This window comes from Apodemus sylvaticus, chromosome 12, assembly GCF_947179515.1.
Source record: "Apodemus sylvaticus chromosome 12, mApoSyl1.1, whole genome shotgun sequence".
NCBI classification, from domain to species: Eukaryota; Metazoa; Chordata; class Mammalia; order Rodentia; family Muridae; genus Apodemus; species Apodemus sylvaticus.
The window spans coordinates 65,940,013-65,958,210 of NC_067483.1; the positions used below are offsets into that span (position 1 = coordinate 65,940,013).

The following is an 18,198-nucleotide window of genomic DNA, read 5'->3' on the forward strand; positions in this document are numbered from 1 at the left end:
TAATCAGTTATCTTTTTACAGAAAGGTTTGCCTCTCCCTACTTGGACTACTTAATGCATTAATTGGCACCTACAAATATTCTCTTGCATTTCTTGAAGGCTCTCTTCTAAGCTCTCCTTCCACCGTGGAACCTGTCTTGTTCATTCACCCTTTGCATCCTGCTATAGGAGCCTCTCTTTCAATCTGCCTCTAGGGCAGAGGAGGAGGCCTCTGGTCCTAGAGTTTCTGGTTTTCTTCTGCTTTGGGGTCTCGACAGGTGCATTCATCCAGGTCACAGTCAGCAGCAAATGGAATGACCTAGGGGAGTGAACAGGAAGTTGAAAGCATCCGTTTAGGGGCCAAACTTCACAATTTTCAACTGGCTTTAATTTTTCCCACTTGGTACTACAAGAAGTATGAAAGTGGGGCTTCATATCAGAAACCTGTAATTAACATTAGGTCCTTTTATTATATACCATGTCATTTTAGACAAGGTAATCCTTCATTTCTTCCTTTCTTCATCTATAAGGTGAGAAGACCTTATACCACCCTTCAGACAACATCTGTGTGGTTGGGCCAAATGAATAGTATAATACACTTATATCTTTCTCTATGCCTATAACTATTGTTGGAATAACTGCTAATATACTGATAATGTCTAGTTAATAGTTTTGTTGTTGTTGTAATCCTCATAGACATAAAGATGAATGTTACCACTCACTCCTTATGAGGAAGACGAGAACTGACTTAACTCAGAGCAATGGCTGCCAAACACTAGCCAAGAATCCCTAAATGTTCCTGTTTCTGACCTCTCTGTTCTTGGAGCCATGGGATCATCTGTGACATTTTCATATGCATGACTTTTTGTCTTTTTTGAGTCTAGGATATACTTTGGGGTTGTGAGACATGTGTGTGGATGTTACCTCACTTCTATGTAATTATCCCATTTCAGAGAGGGTGCAGAAAAAGTTGTTTTGTCCTATTTGTACTGTTAGCAGCAAATAAGCAATTTCCTTTGAGTGTCTGTAATTAAAATATAAGACAATGTTGATTCATGAGAATGGTAAATCTTCTACCTTTTGGGTACTATGATTAAATGAAATGAATATAATGTCACATATTAGTGAAGATACACTGAAGGAATGGGTTTAAAGATTGTCCACAAGGTTTTTTTCACATGTGAAATAAAACATGATATAGAGCCAGTAGAGAGGTAAAATAATGTGCCTTTAGATCCTTAGTTTTCTGTCTGCTGGCCAGAGACACTGAAATTCATAGACAAATCCCAGGTTTGCAGAGATAAAATTGGGAGAGTTAAATGACTCCTTCCTAGGTGGCCATGCCTTCCTGTATATACATAAGCTTCTAAAGTAGCTTTTTCTACAAGTAAGAATAGAAAGTAACTGACCTGTTTTCTGAATTAAGGTCAACATTAATGATCTATTTCTCTTAGTTTAAGACTGATTAATTTTCAGAGAAGCAGAGGCCCAAATTGGTTGGTGATTTGATGAGTGTTTAATTATTCCATGCTAAGTCACTTTGTTCATATAAAAAGCTAGGCATAGTGCCTGACACACAGTAAGTGATTGGAAGAGAAAAGCTATATATGGTACTCCAGTCTGTATACAGTTGATCATGGCCTTATTGTGGAGATACATAAAGAGATGGCAATAACATCTGCATATCTTAAATTCATTGGAATTTCTAATTAGCTTCAAATATCCTCAGAGTACTTGAATGTTTACTCATAACATTGAAAGTTTTCAGCTCACTCAATTTTACAGACATACGGAGAGCCTATCTATTGATCTAACAGAACCAAGAATAACAGGGACAAAGAATATAAGACAAAGGGGTATTACTGCTCTGGTTCAGAGAATGGTCAAGGTAGCTATCTGACATATTCCTCTGATGTATTTGTAGCAGATCATGTAGGACTATTGAGGCTTTTGCTTCAATTTCAAAGGTGAGGAATAACTGGGATGCTTTTTGTTGGTAAACTAGGTCTTTCAAGGGAAGAAAGACATTGTTTCGTCTGGGCAGTAATAACTAGCCAGGAGATTGAAAGCAACACAAGTCACTGCTGGCCCAATGGGCAACTAGATTGGCATTTTAGTAAGCCCCACTCACCACCTAATTTCTCAATCTTAATCTTAAATGACTTCAGCAATTCCAGTGTTTACTCCTTATAGTTCCCTCTTAATGACTGGGTAAGAGCCAGTTATGATGCACTGTGAAGGAGAGCTATTAAAGTCCCACTAGTTCTGGAGCCACTGCCTCCCCACCCCATCCCAGGTACTCAGTTTACCTTTTTGGAGGAGAGTGTGGAAGAGCAGCAGTCTCCCCCATCATAGTTGCAGTAGGCCCGGTTATTGATAGTGTCACACCAACCATCTGCTTGGAAAGGCTGTGAAGAGACAAAGTCAGTGTCCTGTGTAGCTTGTCTCCTTCCTCCTCCCCCAAATCACCTCTAACTGACCAAAAGTCACCAATTATTCAAGAGACTGTGGAAGAGGAACCAAAAGGCAAAACACATTCTCAAAACATTGAAAAGCCTTCAGGGAAAAAACTTTGTGTCCAAGGCACTGTCTCATGTCATATCAAGCAACTGTTTCTGGCCTAGTGTGAGGACTGCTTGTATCATTAAATGCTCTGATCAGTTACTATAGATTTCTTGTAATAACAAATCTTTATAGTATGTACATTATACTTCTACATTTTAATTCTGCTACTTCACCCCCCCCCCCAAAAGAAAAAAAAACAACAACAAAAAACAGCCAGTGTTTGTGGCAATGTTGGTTTTATCAGTGAGGAAAAAAAAGAAATATATATAGGTGATAATCTCTCAGTTCACATAGCCAGGGCCAGGCAGAGTTAGGCATCACTTGTTACATATCTTGCCTGTAATGCTGCTTCTCTTCATTTTTATGCCCATCTCTTGGTTTGCGGAAGCCTGGCATTTAGAGTCTCTAGAAGTCCTCAGATGCTATAATGATCTATATGTTGTCTGTCCAGGGTGAAAATGATTCCAGGTTAAGGACCCAGAACTCGACCAGAATGTGCCACATGTAAAGCTGACTCACAGCAGCTAGACACAGCACTTGAGCAGAGAGAGCTGAACTGTTTCCCTACGCTCCTGTTACCACAATCAGTTAACAGGAGCCAATATGGGAAAGGGCCCCAGACTAAACCATAGTTAATGGAGTGTTTCACCCCAAAAGAGAAAGTGTGATAAGAACAGCAACAAGCAGTTAAAAAACAGTTCAGTAGACCAATATATTGCTTCTCCAGAGAGCTAGTTCTAGAAGAAAATGGACTATACAGCATCCAGGAGGGCCTATCAGCCAGCCTACCTGCACTGTATTCCTGGCTTACCCTCTCTGGCTCATGCCCAAAGGTAAATCCTTAGGAAACATCTCATAAACAAGCTCTTTGGATCACAGAATTTTGGTGTCCTGAGACCACCTTCATGTTACACGTGGAGACCACTTCTCCCCAACCCTCCTTAAATGTCAAATAAAAAGATTATCCTATAGCCCATCATGCTTTGATGAAATAGATAACTCAATTCCATAATGGCTATGAAATAATGTTCGGCAAATGAGTTGTGTCAGAACAAGATCATTCATGGCACTACTTCTATGGGGTCCGGAGGCCATTTGAACATCTCATCCCAGATATATACCCATTTGCCAACCATGGAAAAGATGCTACTCGTTGGGTAGCTATCACACAGCTCTACAGCCGTGTTAGTGGAAAGCAGAAGGGAAATGGATTGTTTGCACACAGGCCTCTCTGGGAAAAATGAAGAAGATACAAAGATGAACATTTGTCTCTCATATGAGACCAGTTACTTATTCCTGAAAGCTTGAGATGACTACATAATCTGGACTTGGAGGACCAGATCCATCTTTTAAGATCCTTTAGTTTCCTTTTCCTTTTTCAAGTGCTTTGAGAATAATTTACCCACCTAGTACTAAATACTCTTCCTCCAACCTTGACTAATTAGTTGGCCAAACTTGGTCAGCTCTTGATTTTACTGTGTATATGATTGCTATATATAAAAACTCACTGCACATATCTCTCCACTTCTGCATATATTAACATGCTCTTTAGAATGGAGAGGATGTCATCCTTTAAAAAATAGCTTATACTCTGTATATGCATGTATGTATAGTTATGTGTGTTACAGTGCATGCATGCATCATTGTGCAAATGAGAGGACAAGCTGGTATAATTCCACAGGTGCCATTTGTGTTTTCATTGTGTTTGTTTTGGTTATTGTTTTCAGATGAAACTTATCAAGTATGCATGGCCAGAGAGCCTTAGAGATCTGTCTGTTTCTGCCCCTGTAACAGTAGTATTAGAAGTGTGTGCCACAAACCCCTGTTTGTTTGTTTGTAACAGGTGTTCTGGGACAAAATGTAGCTCATTATGCTTGTAATAAAAACATTACAAACAGAGCCATTCTCCTAGATCCAGTCTATACTTTTTGAATGGCTTTAGGGAGGAATCCTGGATAGTTGTCCCTTGTAACATCTTTACAATGGATGGCTTCTCATCTCAAAAACATAAGGGAATCCACAATGAAGCAGTGACTCCCCATGTGATCTTCTCTAGGGCTCACTGGGCTTCTATTGCATTGATTTCTAAAAGATGTTTATTTTTTACTTCTAAAGGGTCATACAGAGAGGAAGGAACTTATAAAAAGGGGGGACTATAAATACAGAGGAAATTTTGGAAAGCCTCCGTGTTTAATATACTAAATACCTACTAGAATTAATTGCCCCTCCCCTAACATGCCAAAAACAACCACTCCACCCTCAACAAACAGAGTCTCCTATAGCAACATGTGCCTGGGAAGACTGTTTGAATCCAAAGCTACAAAAGAAAAGGGGGGAAAGGAAAAATGACTGATTGATTCAACGTTTGAAAGGACACAAAGATTGGACAGATGGACTTTCAGCTCAACAGCTGACGATGTCAGGCTCAGTACACGACTCCTCTCTTAAAGCTACTCCCCCAAGAGAGAGTGCTGGAACGGTTTTAGTCTTGTGAAGCTTACCCCAACTAGTATAACTTATTTATACTATAGGTGTCCTGTGCAAGTGTACTTCTAAAAAATCCGAAGCTCACTTCTTAGAGGCACTTTTTAAATCTCATTTTAATCATGCCTACAAGAAAAAAAATCTACAATGCAGCTACTTATACAGCAAAGAGTCATCATATGAACATTACTTCTTCCAAGTGCTCAGAAAGATTTATTTCTGTACTAAATATTCTCCCTCTGATGCATGTGCAAGTACACACACCCCACATGCCTTTTACTTATTATCTAACACTGAGACAGAATTCCAAACCTATAGATCATAACTAAAATAAATTCTTATATCAAAGACAGTGCCTGAGTTGCTCTTCTTATAATGTATTCCTTTTATGGCAGCCATTTTGATTGTTACAGAAAGGCTTATCTTACTGGTCTCTTGGTGGTAGGTAAATAAATTCTTATATCAAAGACAGTGCCTGAGTTGCTCTTCTTATAATGTATTTCTTTTATGGTACCCATTTTGATTGTTACAGAAAGGCTTATCTTACTGGTCTCTTGGTGGTAGGTAGGTGGTAGTTGTATTGTAAGAAAGTGATACAATCAGATAAATAATCAACAAAAATATACTGGGAACACATGCCAATTTATTCTATCTGAATAGTTTTGGGAGCTACACAAAAACAAATTCAAATTGGTCTTCATTAATTCTACTATTACAGAAGGTTTCTTATAAACAGATTGAGTTATTCCCATTGTGTACAAAGACTGGTTTTTTGTGGCTCCTGTCCCAATAGACTGAGCCACAGAGATGGTAGCTTTGTCTGTTGCCTATGCCTTTTAGTCATTTAGCCAAACAGTGAACATTCTTGTTTCTATATCTATATATGCAGGATTCTGTTAAAGGGATACTGAGGTAGTGAAAAATAAAGCTCTAGTTCTTAAGAATGACCACTGTTAGTAGTCTACAGATTGATGGGCAAGCCTCAAAATGTGGCTGATAAATAATGATGCAGATTTAGGGATGAGAGACACCCCTTTGGGAGATTGATTCTGCTTCATCTGTCCTCTCAGGACAGTCTAGGACTAGATGACTTCACAGAGAGGGCAAGACTGAAAGAACTATTAAAGGTGAAGAAAGATGACAGGAGAAAAGGAGACTTCAGTCAGTCTGCCACTGAGGCTCAAAAGAGTTTCATGAATTTTGACTGATACGCTGGCAACACAGCCATTGCTTGGACAATACCAAGATTTTTTTTCTTCTGCAGCTTACAATAGAACCTAAGACCACAACTATGTTCTAGGAAGAAAGTTTGAACTCCCACCATCCTGCTTTGCTAATATAAAGGCTGGGAACTTAACCAGATGGGATTCTCCCTCTCAAATCCTTGGTTCAGAAATTCTTGTTCGATTACAGTGTTGACTTAAACCACAAGTAGGCATTAAAGTTTGACCTGATTCCAAGCACTGTTTTCTCTCTATATGTCATTTCTAGACAAAGTTTACTGTTACACAGATGAGAAACCAGAGCACATCCATTTGTTCATTTTGATTAGTCCTGTTTCAGGACTCCAAAGATGCCTCTTTTTAGAGAAGCTATGATGAGGCACCCACACTAAGCTCCAGACAGCAGACTGATCTGTGGACCAAGTTTCCCCATTCTCTGGCTCATCAATAGTGATGACATCTTGCCCATCTTCATTCTCAACCTTGCCTTGTACTATGTGACTCAAATGCTTGAGTGTTCCTAGTTCATGTTAAAATAAAATTGCTATTAAAATGATACTAAGATGTGAGACTTTTAAGAGGGTACTGGGCCATGGCAAATCTGTCCTCACAAATGGATTAGTGCTAGTGTCTCAGCAGGAAGTTCCTTGTAAAAGGGGAGCTTGGCTTGGCTTCTTTTCCTTCCCTTCACCACCTTCTCTCCTTCCTTCCTCCTTTCCTGACCTACCATTCACCATTAGATGATAATTTGACCTTAAATATCACAAAGTCCAGAAGTGGAAGTCAATAAATTTATATTCATTATAAATGTCCAATTTAAGTAGTGTTTTCTTTTTAAACACAGCACAAACCCATCAAGACATCTCAGCTCTCTCCTCTATATCCATAATTCCTGGGCTTTTTTTTTTAATACAAGAGCTTTACAGGATGGATGTAGGATGTGGGGTTCTATTACAAATCTTCTCTAATTATTTGGTAGGCAAAGCATGGGAGATATTTGATCCCTTCATGGATGTATATTACCAGAATTCTACTTGTTCATCAATAAAATAATCAATCACAAATATTGGCAATGATGGAGAACAAGGATGTGGACACAATTAGTGGGATAATTAAAGAAAATAGTATGAAGTTCCTGAATCTAACATAATCCACCAACCCACTCATGGGTACACATTGAAAGGAGTGGTTAATTAGTGTGTTTGTTTTATAAAGGCCACAGAAAGAGGAAATCCTAGGAGACAGATGGAGGCTTAAAGACTACTTATTGTACAATCTCCATCTTACAAATAATGAAATGGGACTTTAAAAGTGAACTGTGGTCAGGGGAGATGGCTTAATCAGTAATGGACTCCATGGGCCATCACATGGACCTGGGTGTGGTAACTAGCACCCAGAGAAGAAGCCAGGTGTGGTGACTCAGTGTAATCCCAGCACTAAAAATAGGGACACAGAAGTGTCTAGAAACTGCTGGTCAGCCAGTCTGCTTGAACTAAGGAGCTCTTGGTTCAATAAGAGACCATGTCTAAAACACAAAAACTTGGAGCATGATTGAGGAAGACACTGAACATTAACTGATGGCCTCCATGTGCAATTGCACACATGTACCCACATACATGCATGCACACACATATACATGGTCATGCATCCATACACAAGTAAACCACCTCAGTTTTCAAAGCTAGTTCTTGGCAATTCTGGGAACAGAGGGTAGGTTTTACAATTAGTGGTCAGATGATCTCTCAGATCATTTTATTCATCTTTTAATTTATTGGGAATGAAAGAAAATTTAACTTTAATGTCTCAACAAAAGGAGCTGAGGTGGCCCAAGATTCATGCCAAATAAGAGCCTTAGCACGCTGGTTTCCCTGAAGCTGGGGCCTTGCTGGATCCACTTTTCCTCAGAATGCCTTTCCTCAGGAGGAAGCACTAATCTATTCCAATCATGCCAACTGAAGCTTCTCATTGCAAGTCCAGGCAGATTGATGTGCAGTATAGTCACTGGAGGCAATGGAGAAAGGCAGCAGTTCTCCCCTTTCAGCCCTCACCCCTGGGGATGAGAGAAGGTTCTAAGCATGTCACAACTGTGGGGTTATAATACATGTGGAAATGTACTATTAACATAGATATCTTAGACATTCTTAGCTACTTCTTAGTCTTATCTAGCTTTCTGAATCAGAGTTCTCCCTACCTTAGAGTTTACTATGACATTATTGATTGCATGCACATCATAAAACTTCACATTTGGAAAGTTCCATGCCAAAGGCTCAGGATCTAATACCCTTTCTAGTCCCCAGCCTCTAGTTCAGTTCCAGGCACAGTATTTTCTGAACAAATAAATATATATGAATGTTCTGTTCAGAAGTAAGAGGCTAACTCTATTTGCATAATTTATGACCCAGTCCCTCCTTTTCACTAGTCTTGCTTTGATAGGACATTTTGTAGACATGCTACTTCATTAGAATCACATCATTTACATGTGCATATTTATATATTTCTATTATATATTTATATTACATATTAGAGTATTTATGTATATCAGTTCCTTCAAGGAAGAAGTCAAATATAAAAATCTGAAAACTCTTTCTGTATAAGTCACCTAAAATGAAAAGGGAGGAGCAGTTATATGGGGTGGAAGGGGTATGCCAGGCAGGAGAATGAGGGATATGTGGAGGGGGTAGTCAAATTTAAGTATGCATGGGAATGTAATTGTTCAAAAACTTAAAGAACACATTTAAAACATCCTCTCAGTTTCACAACTAAGAATTTAAGAAAGAAAGATATTCTTTAGGGAACAAAGGAGAAAGAAAATGAAAACCAGAACACAAAGACAGTAAGTCATAAAATCTTAGTGATTGCAATTCAGCAACCAAGGAATAACTAGATCACAGGTCTTCACAAAGTGTGTTGAAACCAGGGACACTGTTGCTATTTTAATAAGCTCGTAAGGACTATAAAGAAGGGCACAGCTACATGCTAAGGTTACACAGGTAACATGGCTTCCTTGGAAGACCAGGGAGGTCTGGTCCTGCTTATTATTAGCTCTGGAGTCTTTGTAACTCAAATCCAAGCTTCTGCTGAACTCATGAATATCTAAGATGTCAAGAATCTGATGGTGTTTTAGCTTAAAGGAGCACCCTGAAGACCAGTGCTCAAGACTATAGTCAATAAGCAAAAAGCCATTGTAAGAAAATGGTGAATATACACATTCATGTGGCTATCAGAGGGAAGCTGACATGAACACTAGACATTTTAGTCTTTATTCTTTTTTGGGACTGGGGAGTGGATCTAGACCCTTCCATGTGGTAGGAAACCAATCTACTATAGAACTATATTTACTGTCCTTTTTTTTTCTGATGGCCTTGCTGAGTGTTCATTGATTACTTGAACTCACTCTGTAGCCCAGTTCAGCCACCCCAATAACTTCTATCATAGTCCTATGCCACCTTGCTTGGCTTGGCTTGTAGTCTTATAGTCTACAATGTATTAGTGGTTCATGTATATTTTTACAGACTCTGCATAGGACCTCAAGCTTCTTCTTGTCCAATCTACCAAACCCACAGAGAAGGCAAATGGAAGAAAGCATCAATGTAATCTGTTTATGGCTGACACTTGAAATAGAGCAACATCTCAGAAGTGCCATAAGAAGTCAATAACCAAGGAGAAAGATGGTTAGAAGAAAAATGGAATAGAGGGGAAAAAGCAAGCAAAGTAAGATCACAGGACTTTCTTCTCTGTAAGGTTTCATCTCCTTCAAAGGACCCAGATCTCTAGCAGTCCTAACTCAGAAAACCTAAAGACTGGTTCCTGCCTGAAGAGTAAGAGCACAGATACCACGTTTGATGGACACATGCTCAGAGTCCTGCCTTGCTCGATTGCCCTGCTACATTCTGAGCAAGTCACTTTGCAATAAGAAATAGCACACTTGCTTGGACACTTCACGGGATTACTGTAAGAGGTGAATGAATAAATGGAGCCTCAATGATTAGGACAGTATTTGACCCACAACAAGTTCTTAATAGCTCAGTTTCATGAAGGCAGAGAGAGAGGCTACCACTGCTCTAGGCCTCATAGACTGGTAAATGAGTTCTCTGACTCAAGACCCCAGAAAGGAAAACCTCAAGATTCTACCACCAACACTTTTGGGACAAACATGGATGCTCCTAGCTTGACCAGTAGCCTGCTCGCTCACCTTCATTACAAACTCAGAATCTGAGTTGTGAGGGAGCAATGGTCAGGTATACAGAAATGTGTATGGAATATGTAAAATCAGAAGAGGAAAACCTTCCTGGGCTCTATAAACTAGGGTAATATTCAAAACCGTAGTGGTAACCTCTCAGTGCTAAGTGAAGGTGAGTTTTGCAGGTGGTATAAGGTAGAGAACTGGGAGCTCTCAGAGTCTGCAAGGATGTGTCATGTGGCTTTGGTGACAGATAGGAGGCACGGAATATTGTGTCTTTGAGGCCTTTAGGTGGGTCCTCCTCAACCCTTCCACTAACAATAGCCATTACCATGACTCTCAGCAGAAAGATGGATGAAAAGCTTGCAGGAGTATCATGGATTAGATAAAAGTTTATGGAGAGTCGTGCAGCTCTGTGTGTATCTTGGAGCCAGTTAGAGCTCATTAAATGATTTCTTGGCACAGACACCTGTATACTCTGATTGAATTCTCCATTTCTGTTGTTCCTTCACCACCCTTAACTCTAACTCTGCCCACCCCATCTATCCCTGCCTTGGGAAAGGCAGAGCTCCAAGGCTGGATCACCTTGTGTGGAGAGGAAAGAATGGGTGAAGAGAAGTTTGGTATGTACAGATCTGGATCATTCATATGCCCTGAGTTTTTTCTCACTGCTAAATGGAACCAGACATGAAGAGGTGGCCTGAGTTTTGAAGAAAGCGAGATTTGATTATCACAATGGCTTACTAGAACCTTCTAGGCATAGCCTTGCTCACAATAGACTCTTAAAGACAACAGGCTTCCTCTGAATGACGCAGAGGAAAACAGTAGAATTTCAGGCCACTGTGAGCATCATGCTATGTGGGATGGGCCCTTCCAGTGCCTTTCCTTGGTCACCTCAGTAGGTGGCTACTCTCTCAGTGCCTCCTCTCTGAATCTCCATCAGCTGCCCCGCCAGGTCACTGCCTCAATGAATGGAATATTCAATGCATGCTCAGCTTGAGAATTCACATTCTTGTGGAAGGTGGGGATAAGGAAAAAAAAGAAGCATTTTGGGGGCAGAGGTAGCCCCATACCCTCTCATTCCCTGCAGATAAGAGAAAGGAAAATGCAGCCCGTGACCCTAAAGGGTCTTCCATGTAGCCCTGGAGCATACTCCTCCCTCTGCCTCTGGCCTCTGGCTCCTTGGACAGCCTTCAGCTCATGGGAGGTTGAGGCAGGCTAAGCTGGCCACCGGAATGTTCCACCACAGCTCCAATACGCATGCTCATCCCTACCCCCTACTGCGCATGTACACATGCCAGGCAGCTCAGCATTTCTTGGCTTCCTAAGACGGCCGGTGGAAGATGACTGGGAATGCAGACTGTGGGAGGAAATGACAATATTCATTGTTTGGATTAAATATTTTTCTTTGCCCTCCTGCTGTTTGCTGAGGGTTCTTTCCCCCCCATTCTGATCTCCTTTACCTCTGTCTCTCCCATCTTTTTTTTCTCTCCCCCAGCCGTTAAGCCCACTAAGGAAAGTTTAGAGGGAAAAGTGGAGAGTCCTAAGGAAACAAATATTTAGGGAAACCACATTAGGTTAGAAGACCTTGTCGAGGCAGTATGTTTCTTCTGAGTGGGACTCTGCCTAGTTTTTCGCTTAGTCTTCCTAGATATGAACTAGAGTTCAGAGAACTTGTCTTCTCCATTTTGTATATATGCAATATAAGCATGAGTAAATGGATGCATATATGTAAGTATGTGTACCCATATATGCAAACACATCTATGGCACACATACATGATACAACACATAGATATTTCCTCTCATATCTGCGAGATAGTCTGTACAATTATTAACACATACTTATAATATAGATTTTATGTAATACACACACAAACACACATGCACACACACACAAACACACATACACATACTTCCTCTAGAAGCCTCAGGCACCAATAACAAACCTAAAGGTCAAACTAACTTTATAAAACAGTCTTCTCAACAAGCAAAATGCTGTCTTTAAATGTTATATGGTGCACGCTGTGTGTACTCTAAAATGCATACTTAGGAATCCTCACAATAACCAAATATGGTTGATGGTGCTATCACACATATTTCAAAGACAAACAGTTTTAAAGATCATAACTGTCACATAGTGTGATTTAGAAGAGCATCAGCATCACTGGCTGATGTGGCCCATCAGGTCACAGGATCTCTAGCACTGTGACCCATGTGTTCACACACTCTACCTCAGTCTTCCTCATTGCACATATGGTCCATTCCCCCCAGCAAAGCCTTCAGTATGGCTAGACACCTTCCATCTTAGGAAAGGCCAATGTCACATAAATCTATGAGAAATGTATCTTATAAGAAATCAAATATAAGGCTAGAGAGATGGCTCAGTAGTTAAGAGTCCTAGGACTAGAGTCAGTTCCCAGAACCTATATCAAGAGTCTTACAACAATTTTTAATTCTAAGTCCTGGGAATCTTATGATCTCTCCTAGCCTCTGTGGACACTGCACGCACAGCATACATGTGCAGACAGGAAGGTATATACACATACACAAAAGCACAAATATAAATAAGTTTAAACTTTAAAAAGATGCTAAATGTCAAAAAATTTATTATGAGCCAAGCATGAGACTCATGGCTAAAAGCTTGACACACCTAATTTATACATATTTTGTGTGTCTCCTATATACAGGGTATCATAGTACATTTCATATATAACAAAGTTAATATCTTAAGAAGGTTTTTGCTGCTAACACACAGAATGAGGTAGAATATGAGAAGCATCAGAGATAGCAGAGAAGATATTGGAAGCAAATGAAGAGAATTCCCCGACTAATAATACCACCAATAAGATCTTCAGTCATTTACAAAGGTGGGAGACAGTATACTTAGAATGACTTTTTTTTAGTAAATGGGTTTAGCCTTAATCTTTGAAGAGCAAGTAAGATTTGAGCAGAGAATTAAAAAGAATAATCCCAGTAGGAAAGCTAAGGATCAGCCAAGAGTTGACATTAAAAAAAAAAGGAATAAAAGAAAGAAAAGATATATCTGTGGTTTTCTGCTTCAAAATTAATGATCCAAGTTTGGAACTATAGCAAAATCTCTTTCCAGAGGAATTTGGTCCATATCCTGAAGACAATAGGGAACAACTGAAGAGCTTTGTGAGAAGAAGAACATGACAAAAGCTATACTTTATAGGGTGGATCTGAGGACAATACCGAGATTGTTTGGGAGAGAACTGGGGCGGAATGAGCTGGGAGAAGTTCAGATCAAACAGCATGAGCCTGGAAGGACAGAGCTGACTGCCTGTAATGCGGAGTGGCTAAAAGCAAGCAGACACGGGGTGAAGGGACAGTGCCAGCAAGAACTGAGTGCTTAGATTTGGGGAGAAGATTGGTGTAGATAAAGGTTTATAACATTTTGACTATTTGAATCACGATATGTTTTTATTAAACAATTTGCTCACTGAAAGCCCAGCTAGAAAGAATCCTCCTTGCCACACTCCAGGGACTGAGTCATGGGACTCACAGCATAATCAGGCAGCCAAGCCTGTCTACACTGACAGCGAGAAGCTGTATACATGTTACTTTGCCATGTAAACACGGGTCTAGAGGGACCCAGAACGCTTTCTGTGCAGTCCAGTCTCTGCCAGACTTTCTCTACAACTTAAACAGGACTACTTTATGACCCCCCGGGAATATCCAGGTCCAGTTAAATTGAGGAATGGCAAGAGGGATGGGCTGTGTTTATTCTAGAATGTTTTCTTGCCAGCATGCTTGTTTCTTTGAGGCCAGTCTAGTTTTTGTAAGTTCTTGTGTCTATGGACAATTCAATTTGTGGGGCTGATTCTTGTGGTTCTCAGCCTCAACCTGTCACGCCATCCTGGGACGTCGGCTGGCTCCTCTGTGCTCTGCTAATTGGTTGGTCTATTCCATTTCACTTTCACCCATATGGAACCTATTCTTCGTGAAAGTATCTTGTTTACATTCTCTTTATCTACGGGATGCTTGTCTGAGTGTCTTAGCCACTCATCCACTGATCAGCTGCATCTGTTTCGCTACATGTTTTTGAGTCTCCGAGAACAGTTAGGCAGAGTTCATTGGCATACCTCCTCTCCCTCCTCTTCCTTGGACTTAGAGCTTACAAAGCCCAGGAAGGAGGCCTAACAGGTGGTGGTCAGCTTCCCACACTCATCTCCCTGTGTCTTAAAACATTCTCCTATGCAGTTTATGCCATGTACTTCTTTCTCTGGGTTTAATCTTTTTAATCAGTTTACACGAGAATAAGAATGAGCTCACTTACTGGTTCTATATTTGCTAGCTCTGTAGCAGTGGAAAGATATCGACATGGTTAGCCACCTAGTTTGTTCATTTATGAAACAGGAATGGTTAAAAAAAAAATAAAAGAGGATGGCTCAGTGGGTAGGGATGAGCTTGGGGACCTGAGGTGAAATCCTTAGAACTCATGTAGGTAGCCAGGCATGACCACAGAGCCCATAGTCCTAGTTCTGTGAGCTGCTGAGACAGGGGGATGCTCAGGACTTGATGGTATTCCTAATGGTTACCTGCCTATAGTAACTTTGAGACACATAGTTCCAGGTACAGTGAGAAACATTTTCTCAAAGGAATGAGATACAGAATGGTAGAGAATGAGGCTGATACGTCCTCTGGCTTCCATGTAAACAGAGAAGGGAACAGAGGTAGAGGGAAAAGGAGAGGGAGGGGGAGAAGAAGGAAGAGAATAAATAAAGGTGATGATGATGATACAGGAAGTAAAGTTTCAGAGGTAAAAAGACCTATGTCTTCTGCTATTCCGTCCCAAGCTTGTCTGGACAGGTCTAGCTTTCAGGATGGGCACACTGCATAATATCAGAGTAGATGAACAACACAGGAAGGCTGTAGGGACTCACATTTTAACTACAATGTCCTCAAGGTCATAGGAGTCTCCATAGACAGAGATCATTGCTGGAAATCAAAGAGCACTTCAGACACGCATCACCAAGTTTAACATTTCCTATGTTAGAAGACCTTGGTTAAATCTAATCTCATTTTTTAATTAGTCCTCATATCGCCTGGTAAGGCAGATTAATATGCTCATCCATATTCCACCGATGAGGAAAATGAGACAAAAGGCCATGCCCCAAGGTCACTCGGGGCATGCACAATAGAGGTGAAAATTAAACTGAAGCATTCCAACCGCAAGGGAGCAGACTTTGGGGAATAGGTTTTGTCTATGTTTGTTCAAGGTTTTTCCTGTCTGCATAATGCAGATTCCATTTACTATCAGGTTTATGTAATATAAAAATAAAATACTAATTCTACTTCAGAACCCCAATATTCCACTTTTAGTGAATAGGGAAATTTACCAAAGGCATACACAGCTGACCAAAATGAGTATTATGTAGTAAAATGTGAATATTAACATTTATATACATTAATATTCAATTTAAGTGAAGTTATAGAAGATTATCTATGCCTCTTACCCACTAGAAGCTGACTTAGCTAGATGTTCAAAGTAAGAAGAGCAAGAGAAAGCACCCATCTCCAACTGACAGGTGAGAGCCAAGACTTTTGTTCCTGTAAAGCAGGAGTTGGAACATTGTGTCGAGGACATCTTGACTGTGCTTTTTGTTTTGTTTGTTTGTATTTTGGGGGTTTTGGTTTGTTGTTTGTTTGTTTTTGTCATATGTATGACAGGTAAGGTCATGACATTTGGAATCCATCGACCTCCTCTTTCAATCCAGTTGACTTTATCTTCAACACTGCTCATCCTCATACCTAACTACCAAATATTCACCCACCAGTAGATGAACTATTGCTCCATCAGTTTAGTAAAGAGAAGACAGTGTTCCACAATCTAATTCTGTTACCATGAACTCTTGGTAAATTAGAAATCATATTACCTCCTGTCTTGCTGCGACTTTTAATGCTCAACAGCGTCTGAATGCATAATGGTAAGTTTCTTGCAAGTGAGCTTAAGACCATTGGGAAAACAAATATAAATCATACAATACGTTTTGCTCAAGGGTCTTACAGAATTAGTGCTTCCTCTCTGTTCTTTGCCTTTCTAGAGGCTACCATGGAGACAATGTGGAGAGGATCAAAGAGAAAGGTAGCTGGGTGTTAATGTCCAGAATAACACTGGACATTACATGATGGAAAACCCAATTCTTTATTCTTTTAAATGAAAATAATTGGTATCGGATGTGGACTGCTATCATAATAAAATACTGAAATGTGGCTAGGATCTCAGATGGAGCACCAAGAAGAAGTAAAGTTGTTTGAGGAAACAAGAAAATAGTTACTTATTTAGGAAGCTGTTAAGTATTTAGACAAAACAGTCCTTATAGTTTTTATTATTGTTGCTGCTGGTACCGTAGCTTGTATGTGAAATAATTAAGTGTTTAAACACCCAGGTCAGAATATTTACTAAAACCTATTCGTTTAAGTAAAGAATCTTTGAAAAATATCACGAGGGTTAGTGAGTGGTTATTACTTTCATTTGATAAAGAACTACAATAAAAAGGGGGTGAGACAAGGTCACTGCATAGCCAGCAGAACTGACTAAATAAAAAACAGCAGAAATGCCATAGTCATTGCTACTAAAACAAACAAACAAACAAAAAAGCTGTTTCTTAACTGATTACAGTAGTGCCTGTATTACAATATTATGCTACACTGACATTAGGATACCTATAGCACAAGTGGTGCAGACACTCAACTCTTTTCAATAAAGTGGTTTGGTATTATTCACAATTTCTAATAAAATATAAGTGATTTATAGGTAGTTGTTATGTGACATTGTTTAGGGAATTGTGGCAAGAAAAGAGCCAGTGCATACTAATTACAGATGCAGTGTTTTGTGGAGTATTTTCTGCACCAGTTAGTTGAATCCAGGTTGTGAAACTCTCAGGCATGGAGTTTCTACAAAACCATAATGTTTTGTAGAAAAGGCCACCTAAGATAAGCTATGACAACACCAGGGCGCCAGGGGGCGTGGAAGTCGAAGGTGGATATATACACCAGTTATTACAACCTTTAATCAGGTAAAAGCAACCTGTTGGAGATGATTGCAGCTAACAAAATGACTCCTAGAAATGACACCCAAAATCACACCTAAAATGACATCTAAGTAACATAAGCTCAGAATACACTCATAGAAATGGTGAAGTGTTTGAAAGACTTGAGAGTTCTGCTCTTAGCAAATGGCTCTGACCAGAATTAAATATATACAAGTTCATAAAGCTTGTGAGACACAAGGTGTCGACATCACTCTCAGTGTGGATGAAGAAGCCTTATAGATGGAGAACTAAATAAAGAACTTAGGCCTGTTTGAGATCTACTGGGAGAAAGCAGATTGCAAACGTTGCTCAGATTTCCCAAAAGAAATGTTCTTCACTGTTCCCTTTATGTGAGCAAAGGGGATAAAGGGAAGGGATGGGCTTCCAAGGCAGCTGAGGCTGGAGCCAAGGCCCATGAGGAATGACCCACAGCCACTGGAAGCTACACCCAGGGAACAATCACAAGTTACTACCAAAGGAGCAGCGCCTGCTTTCATAGCACAGGCCTTTTGTAACTTCTGCTCTGCATATTTCAGAGTTGCTATGGATCAGTGAGTTTTATGTGCATCTCACTACTTCCCTTGAATGTGAATGTTTATTGCATTTGTCTCCTTTTTGCTCCACTTTGTACCTTTTGTGTGAGTGAGATGTGGCAAGTTTGTGATTTTACATTCCAGATTAAGAAAAGTTACATCATGGCCTGGTATAAAT

General features: G+C 40.0%; 1 protein-coding gene across 1 annotated transcript in view; it reads right to left on the reverse strand.

The window, feature by feature from the left end:
- Positions 1-216: 216 nt before the first annotated feature.
- Pappa2 (pappalysin 2) overlaps positions 217-18,198 on the reverse strand; it is a 262,109-nt gene continuing 244,127 nt past the window's right edge. Inside the window, exons 21-22 of the mRNA XM_052199928.1 lie at positions 2,288-2,386; positions 217-297 (exon numbers count right to left, since the gene is read on the reverse strand). Of these exons, the coding sequence (XP_052055888.1) occupies positions 217-297; positions 2,288-2,386 (180 nt within the window). The remainder of the gene's footprint in view (positions 298-2,287; positions 2,387-18,198) is intronic.